At 45.3% G+C, this 22,645-nt stretch overlaps 3 protein-coding genes across 3 annotated transcripts; 1 reads left to right on the top strand and 2 right to left on the bottom strand.

The window, feature by feature from the left end:
• Positions 1 to 6,804: 6,804 nt before the first annotated feature.
• Positions 6,805 to 7,194, top strand: LOC144482294 (histone H2A-like). The gene has a single exon (XM_078201476.1). It carries the CDS (start codon positions 6,805 to 6,807, stop codon positions 7,192 to 7,194), a length of 390 nt encoding a protein of 129 aa, XP_078057602.1.
• A 10,290-nt stretch (positions 7,195 to 17,484) lies between these two features.
• On the bottom strand, positions 17,485 to 17,895 carry LOC144482208 (histone H3). Its single transcript, XM_078201410.1, has one exon. The coding sequence runs from the start codon at positions 17,893 to 17,895 to the stop codon at positions 17,485 to 17,487; it is 411 nt and encodes a 136-aa protein (XP_078057536.1).
• Positions 17,896 to 20,444: 2,549 nt separating this feature from the next.
• LOC144482287 (histone H1-like) lies at positions 20,445 to 21,110 on the bottom strand. Its single transcript, XM_078201470.1, has one exon. The coding sequence runs from the start codon at positions 21,108 to 21,110 to the stop codon at positions 20,445 to 20,447; it is 666 nt and encodes a 221-aa protein (XP_078057596.1).
• Between the last annotated feature and the right edge of the window lie 1,535 nt (positions 21,111 to 22,645).

Raw genomic sequence — 22,645 nt, 5'->3', positions numbered from 1 at the left:
TATGCCTTCTTAACAACCTTATCTACTTGATTCCCAACTTTCAGGGATCTATGCACACATACACCTAGATCCCTCTGCTCCTCCACACTATTCAAAGTCCTCCCGTTAGCCCTATACTCAACACATCTGTTATTCCTACCAAAGTGAATTACCTCACACTTCTCCGCATTAAACTCCATCCGCCACCTCTCGGCCCAACTTTGCAACCTGTCTAAGTCTTCCTGCAAACTACGACACCCTTCCTCACTGTCTACCACACCACCGACTTTGGTGTCATCAGCAAATTTGCTAATCCACCCAACTATACCCTCATCCAGATCATTAATAAATATTACAAACAGCAGTGGCCCCAAAACAGATCCCTGAGGTACACCACTTGTAACCGCACTCCATGATGAATATTTACTATCAACCACCACCCTCTGTTTCCTATCCGCTAGCCAATTCCTGATCCAATTTCCTAGATCACCCCCAATCCCATACATCTGCATTTTCTGCAGAAGCCTACCATGGTGAACCTTATCAAACGCCTTACTAACCATCCGACCCAGCCCCTATCCCCATAACCCCAGGTATTTACGCTGCCAATCTCTCCAACCTACACATCTTGGGGCACTAAAGGGCAATTTAGCATGGTCAATCCACCTAACCTGCACATTTTTGGACTGTGGGAGGTGACCAGAGCACCAGGAGGAAACCCACACATAAACCGGGAGAATGTGCAAACTCCACACAAACAGCCATCCAAGGCCAGAATTGAAGCCGGGTCCCTCATGCTGTGAGGCAGCAATGCAAACCACTTTGTCACCCTGCCACCCAAACGGGTACTGCAGGAGTCCCCTGGGATCCTAGTCACGAACATGTCTTCCATTTTGGATGCAGATGAGGGTGTTGGTCAGCACCCCAGAGGAGTGCAGTCAGAGCCAAGATTCTGGCACCACAAGCATCTTGCTTGAACAGGTGAGGAAGAAGAAGACAGGAAGAGCAATAGTGATAGGGAATTCATCAGTCAGTAGAGCAGACAGGCATTTCTGTGGCCAAGGATTTGACTTCAGGATGGTGTGTTATCTCCCTGGCCAGTGTCAGGGATGTCACTGAATCGCTGCAGGACATCCTGAAAGAGGAGGGTGATAGGATAGAGGTTGTGATACATATAAAAGTAGCAGAAAGGAATAAGGGCAGAAAGGAGGGAGAGTGATGGATAATACAGGAGAAGGAAGTAATACCATGTTGGATAGAAGGAGACAAACAAGTACTATGAAGAATGTCAAGACAGGTTTCCAATGTATGTAAACACAAAGTGTGATAAACAAGGTTGATGAGCTTGAAGGACCAAGAGAAATGTGGGAATCTGATGTGAAGGCAATGACAGAAATGTGGCTTAAAGAGTGAAGACAGGGTGCTGAATATTCAAGAATTGTGTTCAGAAAGAGATAGATAATAGAAAAGGAGAGGTGGGATGACAATACTGACCAGGGAAGTCATTGTAGTGTTGGAGAGTGGAGATGTCCTTGAGGTGACAAGGACACAATCCAGTTGTTTAAAGTCTGAAATCAGTGTAAGGGGAACTATTGAGAAAAATTGTGAGGGTCAAAATTAATCTCCATTTGCAGAGGCAAGGATTAATCAAGGATAGTCAGCATGGCTTTGTTCGGGGGAGATCATGTCTAACAAATTAGATTGAATTTTTTGGGGAGTTGTCTCGCCTTGTAGGTCAGGGCAGTGAGTTGATGTTGTCCACATGGACTTCAGTAAGGCATTTGACAATGGGAGACTGGTCAAGAAGATATGAGCCCATGGGATCCAGTATAATTTGGAAAATTGCATCAAAAACTTTCGTAGTGGCATAAAGCAGAGGGTGATGGTCACAGGTTGCATGTTCCTTTGTGTTCCAGCTTGTGCAGATTCAATGGTTTGTGGGTTATTTGGATAGTGTGGGAGGGGGTTGTGTGGGAAAATGTAAGATGCTGAGTCAGTGCAGACTTGATGGCATAAATATCCTCCCCCACTATAGCGATGCAAAGAACAAAGAACAATACAGAACAGAAACAGATCCTTTAGCCCACCAAGTCTGTACCGATGTAGATGCCTCTCTGATCTTTGGAACAAGTTTGGTGAACCTTTGTTACACTTTCTATCACAAAATAATTATCCTTCCTAAGGTAAGGGGACCAAAACTACACACAGTTCTCCAGGTGCTGTCTAACCAAGCTGCTAGACAATTAAAGTAAGGCTTCACTTCTGCTGTACTCAAAACCTTTTGCAATAATGTCCAACATATCATTAGCCTTCCTAATTGCCATCTGGACCTGCATGTTAACATTTTTAGTCCTTTTGTACATCTACATTTTCTTATCTTTTATCTTGACAGGTATATATCACAGGAATAAAACAAATTCATCCACTCACAGATATAAAACACGGTGTCACCTTGATCACACATTAAGTAACAATTCATCGCTCAGACAGACAAAAGATAATTGTACAATACTGAATAAATTACAATTAATTACCTGATAAATATGTAAATGAATCCAAAAAAGCTCAATATGAGTAAGACAGAAAGATGTAACAGCAATTCCTTTGCTTCCAATTGCAGGAATTGCTTCCCAGGTTATGTATCCAATTGTTACCATTCACAGAATTACAAATTGAATACTCACACACAGCTGCTGAATATAAACAGGGACAGTCAAATGTACTGGAAATCTATGAAAAAATAAATTGAAAGATGAACAAATATCAATACATTATATTTTTAGCATGTAGTGTTTATCACAATGTCTGAGATACATGTAAAGTTAAAGTACAGAAGTATCCCACACTTCAACACAACGCAAGAGACACATGGATAAAGATTGATTCCTACACCCACATGGATAATCAGAGAATCACAGATGTAAAATTAATCCTACTTTCTCAAACTCTCTAGAGACAGATGGAAGAACAAGGAATTCCAAAACATACTAGAGAATGACAACTACAGAATGATACCTACATTCAAACTTTTGTTTTGAGAAACAGTGAAGCAAAATGAAGTCCACTCTCACACAGTATCACAAGTAGCATCCATAGAATGAACCCTGCATTCACACACAACACCATAGACAGACAGAAAAGCACACTCAGATGTTGTACCAGAGACCGATGCATACAGTATGATTCAGACACTTATGCAGTTACTCAATGACACATGCCTGCAGAACTGAAATCAAACTCCCATTCAATTCAAGACACTGGCATGAGCAGAATTTACCCCATATTAACATACACAGTGGAGACTGATATAGTGCATGAGTCACAAAATTATGTTCAGCCAATCTCACACATGCAAGCTGGCAATCAACAGACAAATACACATTTTGTTTCACATACTGTACCCAATACTTACAGGCACATAATTAATCACATTCTGTACATGAAATAGAGAGATGCTATTTCAGTCCCACACTCAGCCTCACTGATTTAGAATAGGATCCCTCCAGTGCAGAAGGATGTCATTTGACCCATCAAGTCTGCACTGACTCAACATTTTACCCAGGCCCTATCCCCATAACCCCACAAATTTACCACGGCTACATCCCCTAACTACACATCTTGGGGTACCAAGGGGCAATTAACATGGCCAATCCAAATAACCTGCACAACTTTGAACTGTGGGAGGAAACCAGTGCACTTGGAGAAAACCCATGCAGATAAGGGGAGAATATGCAACCTCCACAAAGACAGGCGTCCGAGGCCGGAAACGAACCTGGGTCCCTGGCATTGTGAGGCAGCTCTCTAACCATTGTGTCACCCATTCTTGCAGTGTACTTCACAAATGGTGCTCACTGTGTATGAATGGTTGAGGGAGTAAATGCTGAAGCTGGTGAATGGTTTGCAAGTGAAACCAAAAACTAGATTTGTTTCTGAGATTCTTTGGTGTTGTTGGAGGTGCACTGATCAGTGAGTGGAGAGTATTCCATCCCTTACCTAAATGTGGAATTCAATTGTGGAAAGTCTGTTGGAAAATAGGAGGTCAGTCACTAGCTCTGGACATGCTCTGTTCTATTTTTAAAGCCAAAGTCATATTGTGACAGGATACAAGAAGTACCTTGTACTCATTTATCGTTAATTACAGTCACAGAATGATGACCATGCTAAAACATAATTAGAAGATAAGAAATTGGAGCAAGAGTCGGCCATTCGGCTCTTCGAGTCCACATTGCCATACAGTGAAATCATGACTGATTTTCCACTTCAACACCATTTTCCTGAGCTATCCCCGTAACCCTTGATGTTTTTGACATGTAGAAATCTATCAATCTCACTCTTGAACATATTTAATGATTAAATCTCCTCATATCTCTCCGCATTGCTTCTATCTGCAAAATTGTTGCCCATTCGCTCAGCCTCTTCAAATACACACGAAGAGTCTTTGCCTCCTTCTCACAACTCACACATCCACCTTGTTTGTGACAGCTACCAATTTAGAAATATTACCTTTAATCCCAAATCATTGATACACAGATTGTAGAAAGCAGTGGCCCAAACACCGATCCTTGTGGTAGCCCACTTGTCATAGCCTGCTAACTTGAAAATGACCCATTTGTTCCTACTCTCAGTTTTCTGTCCATCAGCTCGTTCTCAGTCTATTCCAGGACATTCTCTCCCCCAGACCCCGCCGCCCCCCCCCCCCCCCCCCCCAGCCCCCACCATTCCACGTGCTCTCATTTTCTTTATTTGCCTCTGGTGTGGAACCGTATCAAGGCTTGTAGCCAGTAATATCCAATTCTGATTCCACTCCTTCTTGCAGTCAGCTTTTTGTTTTAGCAACAATGTCAATGTGGCTGTTGCTCATCAAACTTGTTCCCCTTCCACACGCCCAGATATTGTACACTGCCAGCTCCCGGTGATGGGCGGAAGTAAAGCAGAGCAGTTGGTGCTGGTGAGGAAGGGGAAATGTATGAACAGTATCAGCAGTCTGATAGAGTGATGTGGGATTAGCAGCAGAGAGAATGCGCTGGTGCGGCAGAGGGAGTGAGAGAGTCAGGGGGTTGGGTGGATCGGGGCGGACAAGGGGAAAGGACGGATTGACAACAGACTGGTTGCTGCTCAAATCCACAAACTCTGTGTTTGAGTATCTGAACTAACCAATCAGAGAGAGAGCGTCACGAATTGACATCACTGTGAATGAGCCAATGGGGAACAGGGCTTTCAGCCATCCTTCATTAGCATAGGCCTCTGCTTTGGTCTATAAAAGAGGAGTTCCGAGCGCGACTCAGTGATTCTGTGTCTGAAATTAACAGTGAGGATGGTGGATGAGAAGAAAGCAGCTCCTAAGAAGGGGGCGAAGAAAGTGATTAAGAAACCGGTAATAAAGGGCGGCAAGAAGCGGCGAAAGTCGAGGAAGGAGAGTTACTCCATCTACATCTACAAAGTGATGAAGCAGGTTCACCCCGACACCGGCATCTCCTCCAAGGCCATGAGCATCATGAACTCGTTCGTGAACGATATTTTCGAGCGCATCGCGGGTGAGGCTTCCCGCCTGGCCCATTACAACAAGCGCAGCACCATCAGCTCCCGGGAGATCCAGACCGCCGTGCGCCTGCTGCTGCCCGGGGAACTGGCCAAACACGCCGTGTCGGAAGGGACAAAGGCGGTGACCAAGTACACCAGCTCCAAGTAAAACCCCCCCATGGACTGAACAACATCCCAAACACAACGGCTCTTTTAAGAGCCACTCACAATCTCCCTGAAAAAGCTGTATCATCCATTTAGTTTCGATTCATCTTTCACTCTGAAGCGTCTCGAACAATCTAATAGTTGTTTTTACTGTTGATCAATGATAAGTACTGAGTAATGCAAGTTGATCGCCCAGCGTCTGATTAATAATGTTTCATTAATTAATTAATTGGTTTCCGACCGCCTCTGCACTTAGATCTCAGAGGCCCGTTTCCCCGACTTTAGAGAGAGAGAGAGAGAGAGAGAGCTAATGGAGCAAATGTGTCAGCTTCCAATTCTGTTCCAGTTTGGTCTTAATAATCGATCAGTTTATTCCCTATCAGCCCCGGTTGTGCAGGAACCTCAGTCTCGGCACTGGTCAATTTACACCGAAAATGATTCTCACGAATATGGAGAACATCCCGTCCGTTTACAGAACGATGTCAATGAGACTTTCTGGCGGCGAGTTCGAGAGTTTTAAAAAGGGCCGAGATTAACCCCGAATGGATCCAGGATTCTAAAAGCAAATCTGCAACTTGGGATAAAATGTGAAATGGTGCAAACACAGACTGATGTTTTAAACACTTTGTTAGACAGTTAATTATTGAGAGATTTTATTTGAAATGTATTTCTTGTTTTATAAATACATCTGCGAACTTTTCAAAAATGAATAGTGAAAATTTTGTTATTTTCGACTTATTTTCCGAAAAACCCAGGCTGAAAATCAGAAACTGCCAGATACAGGTTAACTATAGACTGGGGAAGGAGAGAAAGGGAGATTCTTACCTTACTCAAAATTAATTAACCATTACCTATTCGTATAATTTTCGAAACTCTTGTTCTTTCCGCTTTGGCGGCTTTTACAGTTTGAAATGAAATCGGTTGGAATCTGAGATTTTGGCGCCGTTATTTTCCGCCCTCACTCCGTGGGCTCTCCGGATTGGTGAGTTAAGCAGATTTCTGATTGGTCATATGAACAAGATGCTGAGAGGCAGCAACAAAGTGACCAATCAGCAATGTCCGCACCTCCATTCCTCCCGGAGCGATAAGAGAAGCGAAAGGGAATGGGTTCTTTGTGAAAGTGTTTGTGAGATTGTGCAGATGTCTGGAAGAGGAAAGGGCGGCGGGAAAGCTCGGGCCAAGGCCAAGTCTCGCTCCTCCCGGGCTGGACTGCAGTTCCCGGTGGGCCGTGTTCACAGGCACCTGAGAAAGGGCAACTATGCTGAGCGTGTGGGTGCCGGAGCCCCGGTCTATTTGGCTGCTGTGCTCGAGTATCTGACCGCTGAAATCCTGGAGCTGGCCGGGAACGCGGCCCGGGACAACAAGAAGACCCGCATCATCCCCAGACACCTGCAGCTGGCCGTCCGCAACGACGAGGAGCTCAACAAGCTGCTGGGAGGGGTGACCATCGCTCAGGGCGGGGTGCTGCCCAATATCCAGGCCGTGCTGCTGCCCAAGAAAACTTCTGCGGCCTCGTCCAAGAGCAAGTGAAGCGACCATTCTTTAATCTGATAACCCAAAGGCTCTTTTCAGAGCCACTCACTTTTTCTGGAAAAGGGCGATCTATTGTTTGCCCCTCAGATGCTGCGCTGCTATTCACAGTCCAGCTGTTTCCCGCTTTGTTTTATCAATCCGGAGTTCCCCCTGTGTACGATAGTAAATAGACCCCATCAGTCTCGCAGCAGATAGAGGAATTCATCAGGCGAATACACCATCCACGTTACGATAGTATTGTCACAGGCAGTATTTTAATGCATGCAAGTTGCTGTTTTTTATTAATAGTTGATATCTGGAACTCGGGTTCTGATTTCAGTTAATCAACAATTTCATCATTTGCGCCGTTTTTTTGTGCAGCAAATAACCATCTGTGCAAACTAAGACTTTATTCCATTCTTACACAGATTGTTACAGGTACAGAGAGGATTTGAAGTCTATCTTCCTCCACTTAGTGCGTTAGACTCGATCTCTGTCCCTTTTCACTCAAGCCCATTCAGATTTAACACATAAGCTCACAGGATCAGTGAAAGGGCTGCTTCCTGGCAGCAGGGAGTCAGAGATGGAGTGACTGTCACGGTGGATTGATCTGTTTCTGATTTGTTTACTGATGTTTCAGTTCCCTCTCTATATTGAGCTCAAGTGAATAATTGAACGACATGGTGTCAGAATCAAGGTTTTTATAAATCCTTCAGTTTGCTTCATACCGAGTCTATCCCGGCGCATTATCGACAACAAGGAAGAATTTCGCAGTTGGAGAATGATATATTTTCCTCTGTCGGATGATCTGGGCGTCGCTCCCGGAACAGAGTAAAGGCGGGAATGAAGAGGTTATTCTCGGGCTGATCTGTTTATTCCGCAGTTTTCCCAGAGGACGGAATCAGCGAGATTTCTGCACACACAGGACCTGAGTCCATTGCAGCGCTTTAAGATCTGCCTCCCCCCGGCGCTCCCTATTCTCCAGACACAAAGCTGCCTGTTCCACCGGCGGGATCGGGCCGGGGATTCTCTTCGCACTTCCCATTGTAACATTCCCGGCCGCTTTCAGGGGATAGGATCAGAAATCAGCCGTTTCCCTCTGTCCCTGTGAAGCCTGTGTGAAGGAGTTGGTTGGTGATCTCTATGTTTCTGCTTTTCCACTGAGCTGAGATTTGCTCCGTTTTAAATTGCGGAACGGGGTCTGATTACCGCGGGTTCTCGATAAGAGATTGAGAAATTTAAACTGTTCCTAAAATAGCGCCAGGATTCTGTGGCGGAAAATACAATAAACAGATTATAAAGTGTGAGATTGAAATAGTTTCCTGAACATTAAGGCGTTCGGTTATTTTATATTTTTCCTGCACTGAAATTGGCGGGTTTTTCCAATTTGAAAATGTGAACCAATCAAAACCTCCCATTTCTTCTCCCTGATCCTCCCATTGGTTACGAATCTGATTGAAATGTGAGTGACCAATCAGAGCTCGAGTCTGGCTGCAGCCTCACAAACCGCTCACAATGATTATTAATAGAGATTAAACTGACGGAATCTGTATCTTCTCTCTCACCTGTACTTGAATTTTAAAATATACTTTGTTTCCACAGACAAATTATTGAAGGAACGTGAATAAATGTGATGTCTCCTCCACGCAAGTTACAGGGAAGTGAGTCGCCGGCTCCTTCTCACGTTGTCTCTGACGGAGCTCAGACAGTAAGAAGTCTCACAACACCAGGTTAAAGTCCAACAGGTTTATTTGGCAGCACAAGCTTTTGGAGTCTCAGGCTCCTTCAGGTGAGTGAGAAGCTGTGTTCACAAACAGGGCACATACAGGCACAAACTCAATTTACAAGATAATGGTAAGAATGCGAGTCTTTACAGGTAATCAAGTCTTAAAATTACAGACAGTGTAAGTGGAGAGAGGGCCAAGCACTGGTTAAAGAGGTGTGTATTGTCTCCAGCCAGGACAGTTATTGATATTTTGCCCAGGCAAGTTGTGGGGGTTACAGATAGTGTGACATGATCCCAAGGTCCCGGTTGAGGCCATCCTCATGTGTGCGGAACTTGGCTATCAGTTTCTGCTCAGTGATTCTGCGTTGTCATGTGTCGTGAAGGCCACCTTGGAGAATGCTTACTCGAAGATCAGAGGTTGAATGCCCATGACTGCTGAAGTGTACCCCGACAGGAAGGAAGCACTCCTGCCTGGCGATTGTTGAGCGGTGTTCATTCATCCGTTGTCATAGTGTCTGCATAGTCTCTCCAATGTGCCATGCCTTGGGACATCCTTTCCTGCAGCGTGTCAGGTAGACAACATTGGCCAACTCACAAGATTATGTACCGTGTGCGTAGTGGATGGTGTTCTCATGTGAGATGATGGCATCAGTGTCAATGATCCGGCACATTTACAGAGGTTGCTGTGGCAGGGTTGTGTGGTGTCGTGGTCAATGTTCTCCTGAATGCTGGGTAATTTGCTGCAGACAATGGTCTGTTTGAGGTTATGCGATTGTTTGAAGGCGAGAAGTGAGGGTGTGGGGATGGCCTTGGCGAGATGTTCGTCTTCATACTTGACATGTTGAAGGCTCCGGAGAAGATGTCGTAGCTTCTCCGCTCTGGGGAAGGATTGGACAATGAAGGGTACTCTGTCTATCGTGTCCTGTGTTTGTCTTCTGTGGCACATCGGAACTGTCGATCAATGAGTCGAGCACCATATCCTGTTATGAGGGCATCTTTCAGCGTCTGTCGGTGTCTGTTGCAATACTCCTCATCTGAGCAGATCCTGTGTATACAGAGGGCTTGTCCACAGAGGACGGCTTCTTTAACGTGTATAGGATGGAAGCTGGAGAAGTGGAGCATCATGAGGTTATCCATGTGCTTGCGGTACAGTGAAGTGCTGAGGTGACCGTCCTTGATGGAGATGCGTATGTCCAAGAATGCAACCAATTCCTGACACACATACATCTTATTAGTTCAACAGTCTCAGAGAGCAGAAATAGTTGCAGACACATTTTCAATCCATCAATCAAACAGAGCAGGAGAGACAGACATTTTTGTCCATGTGACTCTAAATATCCTACCAGGATGGCCGAGTGGTTAAGGGGTTGGACTTGAGATCCAACGGACTTATGTCCATGTGCATTTGAACCACACTCCAATTAAATGGACTTCTAACACTACATTCTGCACCCTCTCCTTTCCTTCTGCTCTATGTACTGTATGAACTGTATGCTTTGTCTGTATAGCATGCAAGAAATAATTCTTTTCACTGTAAACCAATGCATGTGACAATAATAAATCAAATCAAACCCAGTACCATTGATAGTGGGATCCATAAATCCAAGTCCAAATTGACTCCTGCCATCAGATCATCACAGTGTCAATCTCACAATAGAGCAGCCTTAGCTCCAAATTAAATATGTGGTAAAACTGACACATAGATTCTAATTAAAAGTTACACAATGAACATTAATAATGTACTCTGAGATTCGACTTAAATACCAGTCACATCACGCAAATCAGGGGTTTTGAATTGACTGTACTAATGGCCACAGTGAATATTCACAAATACATTTGATACAAATCCAAATCTGAAATACATTCTCAGATTGAGGTATGATTTGATTTATTATCATCACATGTATTAGTAAATCGTGAAAAGTATTGTTTCTTGCGTGCTATACAGACAAAGCATACCATTCATAGAGAAGGATAGGAGAGAGTGCAGAATGCAGTGTTACAGTCATAGCTAGGGTGTAGAGGCCATCCTCACCGCCCCATATGGAATAGTGTGAGTGAGAGGAAACAGAGAGTAGTGGTTAATGGTTGTTTTTCAGACTGGACGAAGGTTCCCAGCGGAGTTCCCCAGGGCTCGGTTTTAGGAGCCCTGCTCTTCCTGATATACATTAATGACACACGCCTCGGTGTACAGGACTCAAGCTCAACATTTCCATACGTCACGAAACTTGGAGGCCTTGGCAACTGTGAGGAGGAAAGTGGGAAACTTCAATAAGACACAGCCAGCTTGGTGGAGTGGGAGTGGCACAGTGGTTAGCACTGCTGTCTCACTGCGCCAGGGACCCAGGTTCGATTCCTGGCTTAGGCCATTCTCTATGCGAAGTCTACACAATCTCCCCATGTCTGCATAGGTTTCCTCTGTAGGAGTTTTAACAACACCAGGTTAATGTCCAACAGGTTTATTTGGTCGCAAATACCATTAGCTTTCAGAACACTGCTCCTTCGTCAGATGGAGTGGAAATCTGCTCTCAAACAGGGCACAGAGACACAAAATCAAGTTACAGAATACTGATTAGAATGCAAATCCCTACAGCCAACCAGATCTTAAAGATCTTAGATTAGAATGCTGATTAGAATGTGAATCCCTACAGCCAACCAGATCTTCAAGATGGGCCAAAGGGCTGTTTCCATGCTGTAAACCTCTATGACTCCAAGGATCCTATCAGCCTTATTAATAACTGTTTCAACTTGCCTTGCCCGCAACAGAGCATTATACACTTGAAACCCAAGTTCTCTCTGCTCCTGTACTTCCCCTAAATGTTGTACCACAATGGGCATATTTTCTCCTCATGTTTCTTGTACCAAAATGCATTTCCTCACATTTTGCTGCATTGCAATTCATCTGCCAGGTGTCTCCCATTTGGCCAACTTGTCAATGTCCCTCTAAAGTCACTCAGCATCATTCTCACAATTCATTATTCTCCCCAGCTTGGTATTGTATGCAAATTTTGCCCTTAACCCCGATCTCTAAATGGTTTATATAAATCAGAAAAAGCAAGTGTCCCAACACTGATCCCTGGGGAACACCACTTTCACCTCGTCTTGAGTCTGAGAAATGCACATCTATACCCAACCTCTGTTTCCTATCTTTCAGCCAACTTCTAATCCATGCTGCCAAGGACCCATCAATCACAAACATTTCTAATTCGCTCACCAACCTGCCATGTGGCACCATATCAAATGCTTTCTGAAAGTCCAAATATACAACATCCACGACACTACCCTCATCCAATGCCTGTGTCTCATCTTGCCAAACATGACCTGCCCTTGAGAAAATTATGCCGTCTGCGTAGTGTGAACTTATATTTCTCTGAGAGTATATATATATATCTTATTTCAGACTGTGGCCTCCATCTGTTTTCTCACTATTGATGTCCAGCTGAGAGGTCTGTAGTTTCCTGGGATATCCTTTGCCCCTTTCCTGAAAAACAGCATTACATTTGCAATCCGCCAATCCCATGGGACTAATTCTGTGTTCAAAGCGGCCAGGAAGTTTCTGTCAATGGCTGCGCAATTTGCTCCCTCACCTCTCAGCAATCTACGATGCATCCAGTCTGGACCTGGTGACTTCTCTACTGAGAGTGCTGCCAGAGTTTTAGTGCCTCTTCTTTATCTATCACTATACTGTTCAGTTACTGAGCACCCATATTTTCAACAGGGCCATTGTCCTATTGTCTAATTTTGTAAAGACAGAAGCACGGTACTCATTTACTATCTCTGCCATACCCTCTGCTTCAGTGATCAGTTTACCCTGCTTGTCCCTTATGAGCCCCACTTTATCCTTCACTAACCTTTTCACATGTATAGGTTTGAAGAACATTTTACTATTTGTTTTAGCGCAGCCTGCTATCCTTTCCTCATGCTCCCTCTTAGCCTCCCTTATTAAAGCCTTAGCCTCTCTCCTGCATTTGAACTGTTTTTCCTGATTTCTATTGCTATTATTATTCCAGCATGCATCATATGTCTCTTTTTTCTTCCTTATTTTCTCATCAATATCCTTAGACTCCAGGATACTCTAGTTTTGGATGCCGTGTATTTATTTCTGGTGGCTATGTACCTGGCTGGCACCCTATTCATCTCAACTTTGAAAGTCTCAATTTTTCATCCACTGTTTTATCCTCGCAATTTGCCTCATTTGCCACATTTTGCCAATTCACGTAACTTTTCTGTTTCCTTTTGTAGCCTCCTTACGTACACTTTGCAATAAATTTCTTGTCAATCTTTATGCTGTCAGCAAATTTAACAACCGTATCTTCAGTCCCTTCATCAAAGTCATTTTTATAAATTGTAAAAAGTTGTGTTCCTGGTACAGATACACCATTCGACAAATCCTGCCACCCAGAAAAAGATGTGGAGATGCTGGCGTTGGACTGGGGTAAACAGAGGAAGAAGTCTGACAACACCAGGTTAAAGTCCAACAGGTTTATTTGGTAGCAAAAGCCACCAGCTTTCGGAACAGGCTGCCCCTTCGTCGTCGAATAGCTGTCAGGGTAACAGCCTGTAGTTCCCTGTTTTCTCTCTCCATCTCTTTTTGAATAAAGGTGTTACACTTTCTATATTTCATTCTAATGGAACATTCTCTGAACAATGAGAAGTCTCACATCACCAGGTTAAAGTCCAATAGGTTTATTTGGTAGCACAAGGTTTACTTAGTAGTAAAATAAACCTGTTGGACATTAACCTGGTGTTGTGAGACTTCTTATTGTGCTTACCACCCCCCCCCCCCCCCCCCCCCCCCCACACACACACACACACAGTCCAACCCCGGCATCTCCACATCACATTCTCTGAAGCCAGGGAATTTTGCAAAATTAAAACAAATGCATCAGCTATCTCATTAGCCACTGATTTCATGCCCTGAGTGTGAAGCCCATCCGGACGCAGGGATTTGTCAGCCTCCAGATCCGACAATTTGCTCAATACCACTTTCTCTGGTGATTGCAATTTTCCTGAGTTCCTCCCACCCTTCCATTTGCTGATTTCCAGCTATTTTTGGGATGTTACTTGTGTCCTCTATAGTGAACACAAATGAAAACTACCTGTTCAATTCATTTGTCAATATCCTATTTTCCATTATCAATTCCCCAGATGCACTTTCGATAGAACCAATGCTCACTTTAACTCTTTTATTGTTTAAATACCTACAGAAACTCTGACTATCCACCTTCATGTTACTGGCTGCTTGTCATCTTCAGCTTGTTAATTTCCTGATAAACTCAGCTTTAACAATTGTTTGTGGACAATTCAACATTCCCACCATCCTCTATCAAGAAGCTTTCCCTGAAATTAAATAAGGGGATCAGGGATTATGGGGAAAAGGCAGAACAATGGGGATGAGAAAAATATCAGCTATGCTTCATTGGCAGAGCAGACTCAAACGGCCGAGTGGCCGAATTCTTATATCTTATATTCTTATGGTCTAAATTATCCCTGAAATGTCTCATCTCATTTTACGGTGAGGTTCCCCCATTCAGAGCTAACAGTTTATCTCTCTGCACCCTATCAAATCATTCATTGTAAACATCTCACTCACATCACCACTTAATCTTCCATGTTCAGGTTATTACAGGACTAGTCTTTGCAATCTGTCCTCATCATTTGAGTCTGGCATCACTGGTGAAATTCTGCTGCTCCCACTCCAAGGCCAATCTAACCTTCCTGGGATGAACACAGTGATCTTAATGGGGTCTGAACAGAGTTTTCTGCAACTGTAACACAAATTCCAATCCTTCATAGACTATTAGCTTTATTACTTTACCTACCAGTTAATGATGTTTGTACACTGGAGAGGTGATGGCCGAGTGGTATTATCACTATGCTATTAATCCAGAAACTCAGCTAATATTCTGGGGACCCGGGTTCGAATCCTGCCACAGCAGTTGATGGAATTTAAATTTGATAAAAAATATCTGGAATTAAGAATCTACTGTTGACCGTGAAGCAATTGTCGATTGTCAGAAAATCCTATCTGGTTCACTTTAGGGAGGAAATCTGCCGTCCTTACCCGGTATGGCCTTCATGTGACTCCAGAGCTACAGCACTGTGGTTGACTCAACTGTCCTCTGAACAAGGGCAACTCAGGATGTGCATTAAATGCTGGCCAGTCAGCGGTGCCCATGTCCCACAAATGAATTTTTAAGAAAACACGGCCCTCTGTTCGTCTACAGTTTCCTGCATCTCGCCACAAACATAACCACTCTGCTCGATTACATCACAAGGACCTTTCAAACTAAATGTGTTCCCAAGGATAATCCGTTTCTGCCCCATCACTATGAACTTTTCTCGTTGTTCTTTCAGCCGGTGTAAATCCAGAGACTGGAAGGGATGGAGGGAAAAATCTTTCCCGAATCCTATTTGATCATCATTCCAATAACATTTGGGTGAGGAAATCGAATCGTCAGTCTCTGTGAAAAGTTGTATCCGGCACCTTCCTATTCGATGGTTAGAATGCAAAATGGAATAACTTCCACTGTCTCCTGTCCTGCAAACCAAACATTAGCCCAGAATTCACTCAGCTGCCTTCGCTTTGTGCTGAAAGCTGTTATTATTCTGTTATTTTCACAGCCCCTAAATGACCTCATTCGCGGCTATTTTTCGCGGTAACGGTCCCTTCTCTCAATTCCTGAAATGTTCGTTGATTCATCATTTTATTCACAGTAATTCTCCGCAGGGTAACATTCCGGAGTGGGATTATTACAGAGCGGAATAAGGACAGTGTGCGGACTCGATCCGGCTCCCTGTTTTCAGTGAAGGACACTGGGTTCTGATTGAAGACTAAACGGAGTGTTTTCCTTCTGGGAATGCTGTGAACAGGGATTGATTCCCGCCCAGGACAGTTAGAAAGCGATAGGAGAATGAAGCACATTGATAGAAAATGTTAAAGCCGCGCCTCCGATTGGTAACGGGAAGAGCTGAATAAAAGCAAATCAATAGAAGGGATTTGAAATCTCTGACTGAGGGCGACATTGATTTGAATTCGCTCCTTTCCCACAATGAAATTGGCGGGCTTTTGGAAATGGACAAATTCTCTGCTTCTGTCTGTTGTTGTGGGGAAATCCCGCCCTCTTCTGTTTCCAGTGAGCTGATTGGTGAAGAATATAGGCAAATGAGGTGAATAGAGCAGCGGCCAATCAGAGGAGCTGTCAGTTTATAAGAACAGTCAATGCTGGAGAAATTGCTGATTCTTTGTGAAAGTGTTTGTGAGATTGTGCAGATGTCTGGAAGAGGAAAGGGCGGCGGGAAAACTCGGGCCAAGGCCAAGTCTCGCTCCTCCCGGGCTGGACTGCAGTTCCCGGTGGGCCGTGTTCACAGGCTCCTGAGAAAGGGCAACTATGCTGAGCGTGTGGGTGCCGGAGCCCCGGTCTATCTGGCTGCTGTGCTCGAGTATCTGACCGCTGAAATCCTGGAGCTGGCCGGGAACGCGGCCCGGGACAACAAGAAGACCCGCATCATCCCCAGACACCTGTAGCTGGCCGTCCGCAACGACGAGGAACTCAACAAGCTGCTGGGAGGAGTAACCATCGCTCAGGGCGGGGTGCTGCCTAATATCCAGGCCGTGCTGCTGCCCAAGAAAAGCAGCGCTGGGACCGCGAAGAGCAAGTGAAGCGACCATTCTTTAATCTGATAACCCAAAGGCTCTTTTCAGAGCCACTCACTTTATCTGAAAAAGGGCGACCTGGTGTCTATCGGTCAGTTTCTGCACTGCTATTCACAGCACAGCTGTTTCCCGCTTTGTTCTATCAATCCGTACGATTGACACATACAGTATTTTAATACAAGTTGCTGTTGTTTATCGGGGAAACCATCCCAGTGAACTGAAATGATCCTATTTCCAATATAATTGCTTTAAAATGTGATAGTCTGCGAGGACATTCATCTGCAACCCATCGGTTTTCAGAGCCAGTCATTGTATCTGGAAAAGTGTTAATTATTGTCTATGCGAATGTGCAAGCGTTTCTGCAATGGTTATATCGGTGTGAGTGGGTTACTGTTTGAGATGCTTCCTGACTGTTGAAAATTGCGTCACTCACGCTGCGACTCGAAACATGAGGACAAAGTGGATTTGGGGAATTATTCCTCGGAAACTGAAATTATCGCAGGTTTAATAAAACCACTTTAAAATTAAACTGCAGTAGAATTCGTGGGCCGAAGGGCCTGTTCTGCGCTGTAATGTTCTATGTTCTATAAAGAAATTGGTTTAGGTTGGAGGGTCACAGTTTTTTTTTTAACTGGTCGGTGCAGCATCGTGGGCCGAAGGGCCTGTTCTGCGCTGTAATGTTCTATGTTCTAATTGTTAACGGCATCGTTTTTACTCTAACCATCAGAGGATTGGAGATATGAGTGACCTCAATGCAACGGAGAGTTAATTATAACATTAAGAGGTTTCAGTATTGGAGTCCTGGGAATATTCTGTCCTGGGAATTGAAACACGAGAATCGTTAACAGGAGATCGCAGCTCTTTCATTTGCCGATTTGGTGGCTCTTAAAAGAGCCGTTGTTGTACTTGGTGCTGAGGCCGGGGTTTAGGCGCGTTCCCCGCGGATGCGGCGGGCCAGCTGGATGTCTTTGGGCATGATGGTGACTCGCTTGGCGTGGATGGCGCACAGGTTGGTGTCCTCAAAGAGCCCCACCAGGTAAGCCTCGCTGGCCTCCTGCAGGGCCATGACAGCCGAGCTCTGGAAGCGCAGGTCTGTCTTGAAGTCCTGAGCGATCTCTCGCACCAGGCGCTGGAAGGGCAGTTTGCGGATCAGCAGCTCGGTGGATTTCTGGTAGCGGCGGATCTCCCTCAGAGCCACAGTGCCGGGTCTGTAGCGATGAGGCTTCTTCACTCCGCCCGTGGCTGGAGCGCTCTTCCGGGCAGCTTTGGTAGCCAGCTGTTTGCGAGGAGCTTTCCCTCCGGTCGATTTGCGCGCTGTCTGCTTGGTCCTGGCCATTTTCTGAGCGGATTCAGCACAATCTGAGAGACGAAGACTGTTAATACAGAGTCTGCGCTGCATCCGCCTCTTTAAACTCTGTGAGGGACCACCCCCAGCGGGAATTGGCCCAGGAAGTTTCAATCAAACGGTGACCAGCGAATTAATATCTGTAACTCAGGTTCTGATTGGATCAGTTGTTTTGTTAACCGCGCCTTTCAGAAATTGGGCCGTTTTCGATGCAGGAAATAGCCGTCTGTATAAAAGACTTTATCCCGTCCTTATTAAAATAAACATTACTCGAAATATTGAAGATTTGAAGTCGATCTCCCTGCACTTAGTGCTTTAGACCCTTTCCCCGCTCTCTGGGCTGTTCATTCCCAGAATCTCCCGCTGTTCCACTCGATCCCTGTCCCTTTCCTCTCCAGCCCATTCAGATTTCCCCTCTCCTGCCGCTTGTAACATTCGCCGTCGTTTTCGGGGGAAAGGATCAGAAATCAGTCGCTTCTCTGTGTCTCCCTGAAGCCGGTGTGAAAGGGGTTGAGTTTGTTGTTTGTTACAGAGAGTGACTTCATATTTGTCCCGTTTGACATTACTGAATGGAGTCGTTTGCTGCCCGTGGCGGACAAATGTTCACAAATGAAACCTCTTTGTAAAATAATCTTATAGCAGAATATTAATTGAGAATCTATTTTTAATAAGTTAAGAATTTGTCTCAATTCCCTTTCCCGCGCTGAAATTGGCGGCATTTCCCCCCAATTCAAAATTTATGCCGGTTGACAGTTGAAGCCAATGATTGGCTCAATCTTCACATTCGATGCTCTGCGATTGGTTCAGAGCTGCGAGTGCGGAGAGGATGGCCAATCAGAAGCAGGCTGGGGTTGGAGCGGCTCAAACTGCGGGAATTGCGGGTTTGTGAATGACTGAGCGGAAACTGATCAGTTTCACAAAGCCTGTCAGTTTCAGTGCGGAAACAACCGTCTGGGGGCAAATAGCATCACAACTGGGACTGGTTCCAGTGAACGATTCACCGGCTGCTGCTACTAAACTCCGCTATTCCAGAGAAAGCTTTTATAAACTCGATCCAAACACTGAGTGATTAAACAGGAGTGATGCGGCGTTTCACTGAGGGCACATGTCAACTGGGAACTGCTCAGACAATCCACTTAAAAATTTCAAAAACAATCCGCATGGCCGCTCCAAATGAAATGTTAAATTCGGTGATTCCCGCACTGTAACCTAAACAAAACAAACATGCATCTCAAACACTGAACAGCCTGTCCCAGCTGCCGTTCCCAGGTCACTGCTCTCTCTGTGAAGCGGTGAGTGGCTCTTAAAAGAGCCTTTGTGTGTTCGGGAGAAAGGATCGAGTTGTTCAGCCGCCGAATCCATAGAGAGTGCGGCCCTGGCGTTTCAGAGCGTACACCACATCCATGGCAGTGACCGTCTTGCGCTTGGCGTGTTCAGTGTAGGTGACCGCATCCCTGATCACATTCTCCAGGAAAACCTTCAGCACCCCGCGAGTCTCCTCATAGATCAAACCCGAGATCCGCTTGACACCGCCACGGCGAGCCAGGCGGCGGATTGCTGGCTTGGTGATGCCCTGGATATTATCACGGAGCACTTTGCGGTGCCGCTTTGCGCCGCCTTTACCCAGTCCTTTGCCTCCTTTCCCTCTGCCAGACATGATGATTCTTCACTCAGATCACTGCACAACATGAGAGAGGAAATCTTTCAGGCTCCTTTTATACAGCCCGCACCGACCTGACTGAGGAAGGCGGAGTGAGAGCAGAGAGGGGAGGAGACAGAGTGAAGATTAAACACAGAGCGGGAGGGAGGAGAGAGCCGGACTGACACACACACACAGAACGGCCCCTGATCTTTCAGCTCCACCTCCAGTTTCAGCAACCTCCAATTTCAACCCGTTTAATAACAATGGAAGCGAAACACAGCTCCCCACACAAACCCTTCCAGAGCCGCCCTTCACACACAAGAGTTTCCACAAACCTGGAGCTTTGAAATATGGAATCAAAACAGAAAATGCTGCAAATAATCAGCAGCTCCGGCAGCTTTTGTGAAGAGGGAGTTAACGAGTCGGTTCGTGACTTTTTGCTTTTGTGTTTAAAACCTGGCCCCGTTATGATTCCCAGTCAGTAATATTCCGACTTAAGCACAGCAAGAATCGAGGAAGAATCTCCCTCAGGAACATCCTCACCCACATCCGCTTCCAGCTGTTTACAAATGCCTTTTTGCAGCTGTTTTGGGAAATCTCCTGTGTTAAAATTGAAGTTGGAAAGCGGTATTTAGCCGCCAGTGTTACTGTCTCACACTGAATCTACCAGACATCTTCATTATGAGAGAAAGTGGCGATTGAACAAATGTGAAATTCAAATGAAATTCAGCCTCTGCTGTGTTTTGCTTTAGTCTGAATTTGAAATGATCTCTATTGAGAATGAGCCGGGCCGCGGGACAGGAATCATTTTCTTGCGGGATCAGCTCTTTCCTGAGAGATGTGGGTGGCTCTGAGAAGAGCCTTTGGGTTCAGAGGTTTACAATTTGCTCGGGTTGTTTCACTTCTTTCCTGACGCTTTCTTCGCTTTTGCTGCTTTCACTTTGGGTTTGGCCTTCGATTTAGTCACTTTTTTGACAGACTTTCCGCCCGTCACCTTCTTCACAGGAGACTTTTTCTTCAGGGCTGCTTTCTTCACCGCCTTTTTTGGAGTTGCCGCCTTCTTGCTGCTTGTTTTCTTCACTGTTGATTTCTTCACTGGAGTTTTCTTTGCTGCAGGTTTCTTGGCTGCGGGTTTCTTGGCTGCTGCTTTCTTTGTTGTCACCTTCTTGGCCGCTGTTTTCTTTACTAAAGATTTCTTGGCTGTTGGTGTCTTCACCTTCTTTCCCATTTTCCCCGGGCTTTCCTTCTTAGCGAGTTTGAAGGAGCCGGAGGCGCCCTGTCCCTTTATCTGCACCAGAGACCCTGTCTCCACCTTCCTCTTGATCGTTAACCTGATCTGGGAGCCGCGCTTCCCCACATCCACTCCGCTGCCAGCCAAAGCTTTCTTTATCGCGGCCAGGGACATCCCCTTGCGATCGCTGCATCCCGCCACAACATTGAGGATCTGCTCGCCTAACTTGGGACCGGCTGCCGCAGGTCGGGGAGCCGCCTTCTTCTTCCTGGGAGACTTCACTTGAGCGGGAGCGGCTGGAGGAGCCGTTTCGGCGGCTGCAGTTTCAGTCATATCCGAGAGGGTGTGGAAAATCTGTGTGAGAGTCAGAACTGGATCCGAAATGAACTCAGTGGTGGCGGCACAGAGCAACTTGAAGGCAGAGAGCGGACGGAGCAGAGACAAGCTGCTGTCAGCTCCCGGCTCCTCCAACCTCTCTGTGTTTCTCTCTCCTCACAAACTCTCCCCTTGCAATGAAATTCCGCCTCTCCAGAGATCCAGCTCACATCCTTCATGTCTCTGACACACGAATGTTTGCTGTTGAAAAGGTTTCGCTCGAACTGAGGACTCCATTTTCCACTGAAACCCGTTTTACTGCTGCACTGATCGCGCTCTCACACGCGATAGCTGACATGTTCTCTACTTTTCCACTGAAATCTTCAATTTAGCGAAACAATTGCCTTGAAATCTAACTTTGGGGCTCAGCAGGGGGATTGGGGGGAATCTTTGATTGAAAATCGTTTTATTTTACACAAGAGAGACTCGGAGATCTCATGATCAGAACAGACACACAAACACAGTTGGATTAGTCTGAACCGCCCGCTCCTTTCATACACTCTCTCTTACACAATATTCACATCTACACATTCACAGGACAAAACTTTCACCAACTGTAAGGTCCCAGGACGGAATTTCTCCTCCTTCCGGCCTTTGCTCCGGATTCCAGGGGGTTAGTTATAGTTTTTCATCTCAGTAACTGTTAAACACTCTGAAGCCCGCTCCCTGCAGATTGCCTTTGAATTCATTCATGGAATGTGAGTGTCGCTGTCTGGGTCAGCATTTATTGCCCATCCCTAATTGCCCTTGGGAAGGTGGTGATGAGCTGCCTTCTGGAACCGCTGCAGTCCATGTGGTGTGGGACCACATCTGTTAACCAGATTCCGTGGCCAGAGCTAATAATATCTGGGGGGGTTTCAGTTATTATAGTGATTGCAGACATCATTGTGTCTTTCAGGTGAAAATACAAATTATCTGCTCTCGGAGTCTCTAGATTTCCTGTTTTATTTGTATCTTCTGCACTGACAGGTAACAGTAAATCACAACCTCAACAACCAGTGACAGCCAGTTAAATAATCATCCCCCACTCGCTGAAAGTGAAGTTTCTGATAGTGATGGACAGTTTCCGACCATCCTCCGATTGGGCCTGAGGAAACCAGATTCACTGTCAAAGCTGAACTTTGTTACAGAAGGGGTGGAAGAGCCAGGTGAGCGATGGTGGTGGAGTCGTGACTGTGCGAGCATTTGACCAAGAGTCAGTTCCTGACCATCACAATGGTGATTTATTTAATTAACTATCGCAGGTCACAACAGCAGGTGGGCATTCCTAAAATAAAATTCACTAAAGATTCTCACCATCACTGTGGTTCTAATGGAAAATCCAGCTTCAATTTACTTTGTGGAAACTTTGTTAAAATGAAAGAACAGGCCTCAAAACTAATCAATGAGTTCTCAGTCAGAAACAATAGTAAAAAGGTGGCTGAAACTGTCCAGAAAAACGAGAAAAGCCAAGTTCAGTTTACAAACTGTGCCATGGACACACCAAATGTCTG

Source organism: Mustelus asterias, unplaced genomic scaffold (genome assembly GCF_964213995.1).
Source record: "Mustelus asterias unplaced genomic scaffold, sMusAst1.hap1.1 HAP1_SCAFFOLD_35, whole genome shotgun sequence".
Classification (NCBI taxonomy): domain Eukaryota; kingdom Metazoa; phylum Chordata; class Chondrichthyes; order Carcharhiniformes; family Triakidae; genus Mustelus; species Mustelus asterias.
Note: the sequence above shows the minus strand (reverse complement) of the source record. Positions and strands in the feature narration are given on the sequence as shown.

Excerpts from the sequence above, each read along its gene's own strand:
- LOC144482294 (XM_078201476.1), top strand. The coding sequence starts at position 6,805 with ATGTCTGGAAGAGGAAAGGGCGGCGGGAAAGCTCGGGCCAAGGCCAAG.
- LOC144482208 (XM_078201410.1), bottom strand. The coding sequence starts at position 17,895 with ATGGCCAGGACCAAGCAGACAGCGCGCAAATCGACCGGAGGGAAAGCT.
- LOC144482287 (XM_078201470.1), bottom strand. The coding sequence starts at position 21,110 with ATGACTGAAACTGCAGCCGCCGAAACGGCTCCTCCAGCCGCTCCCGCT.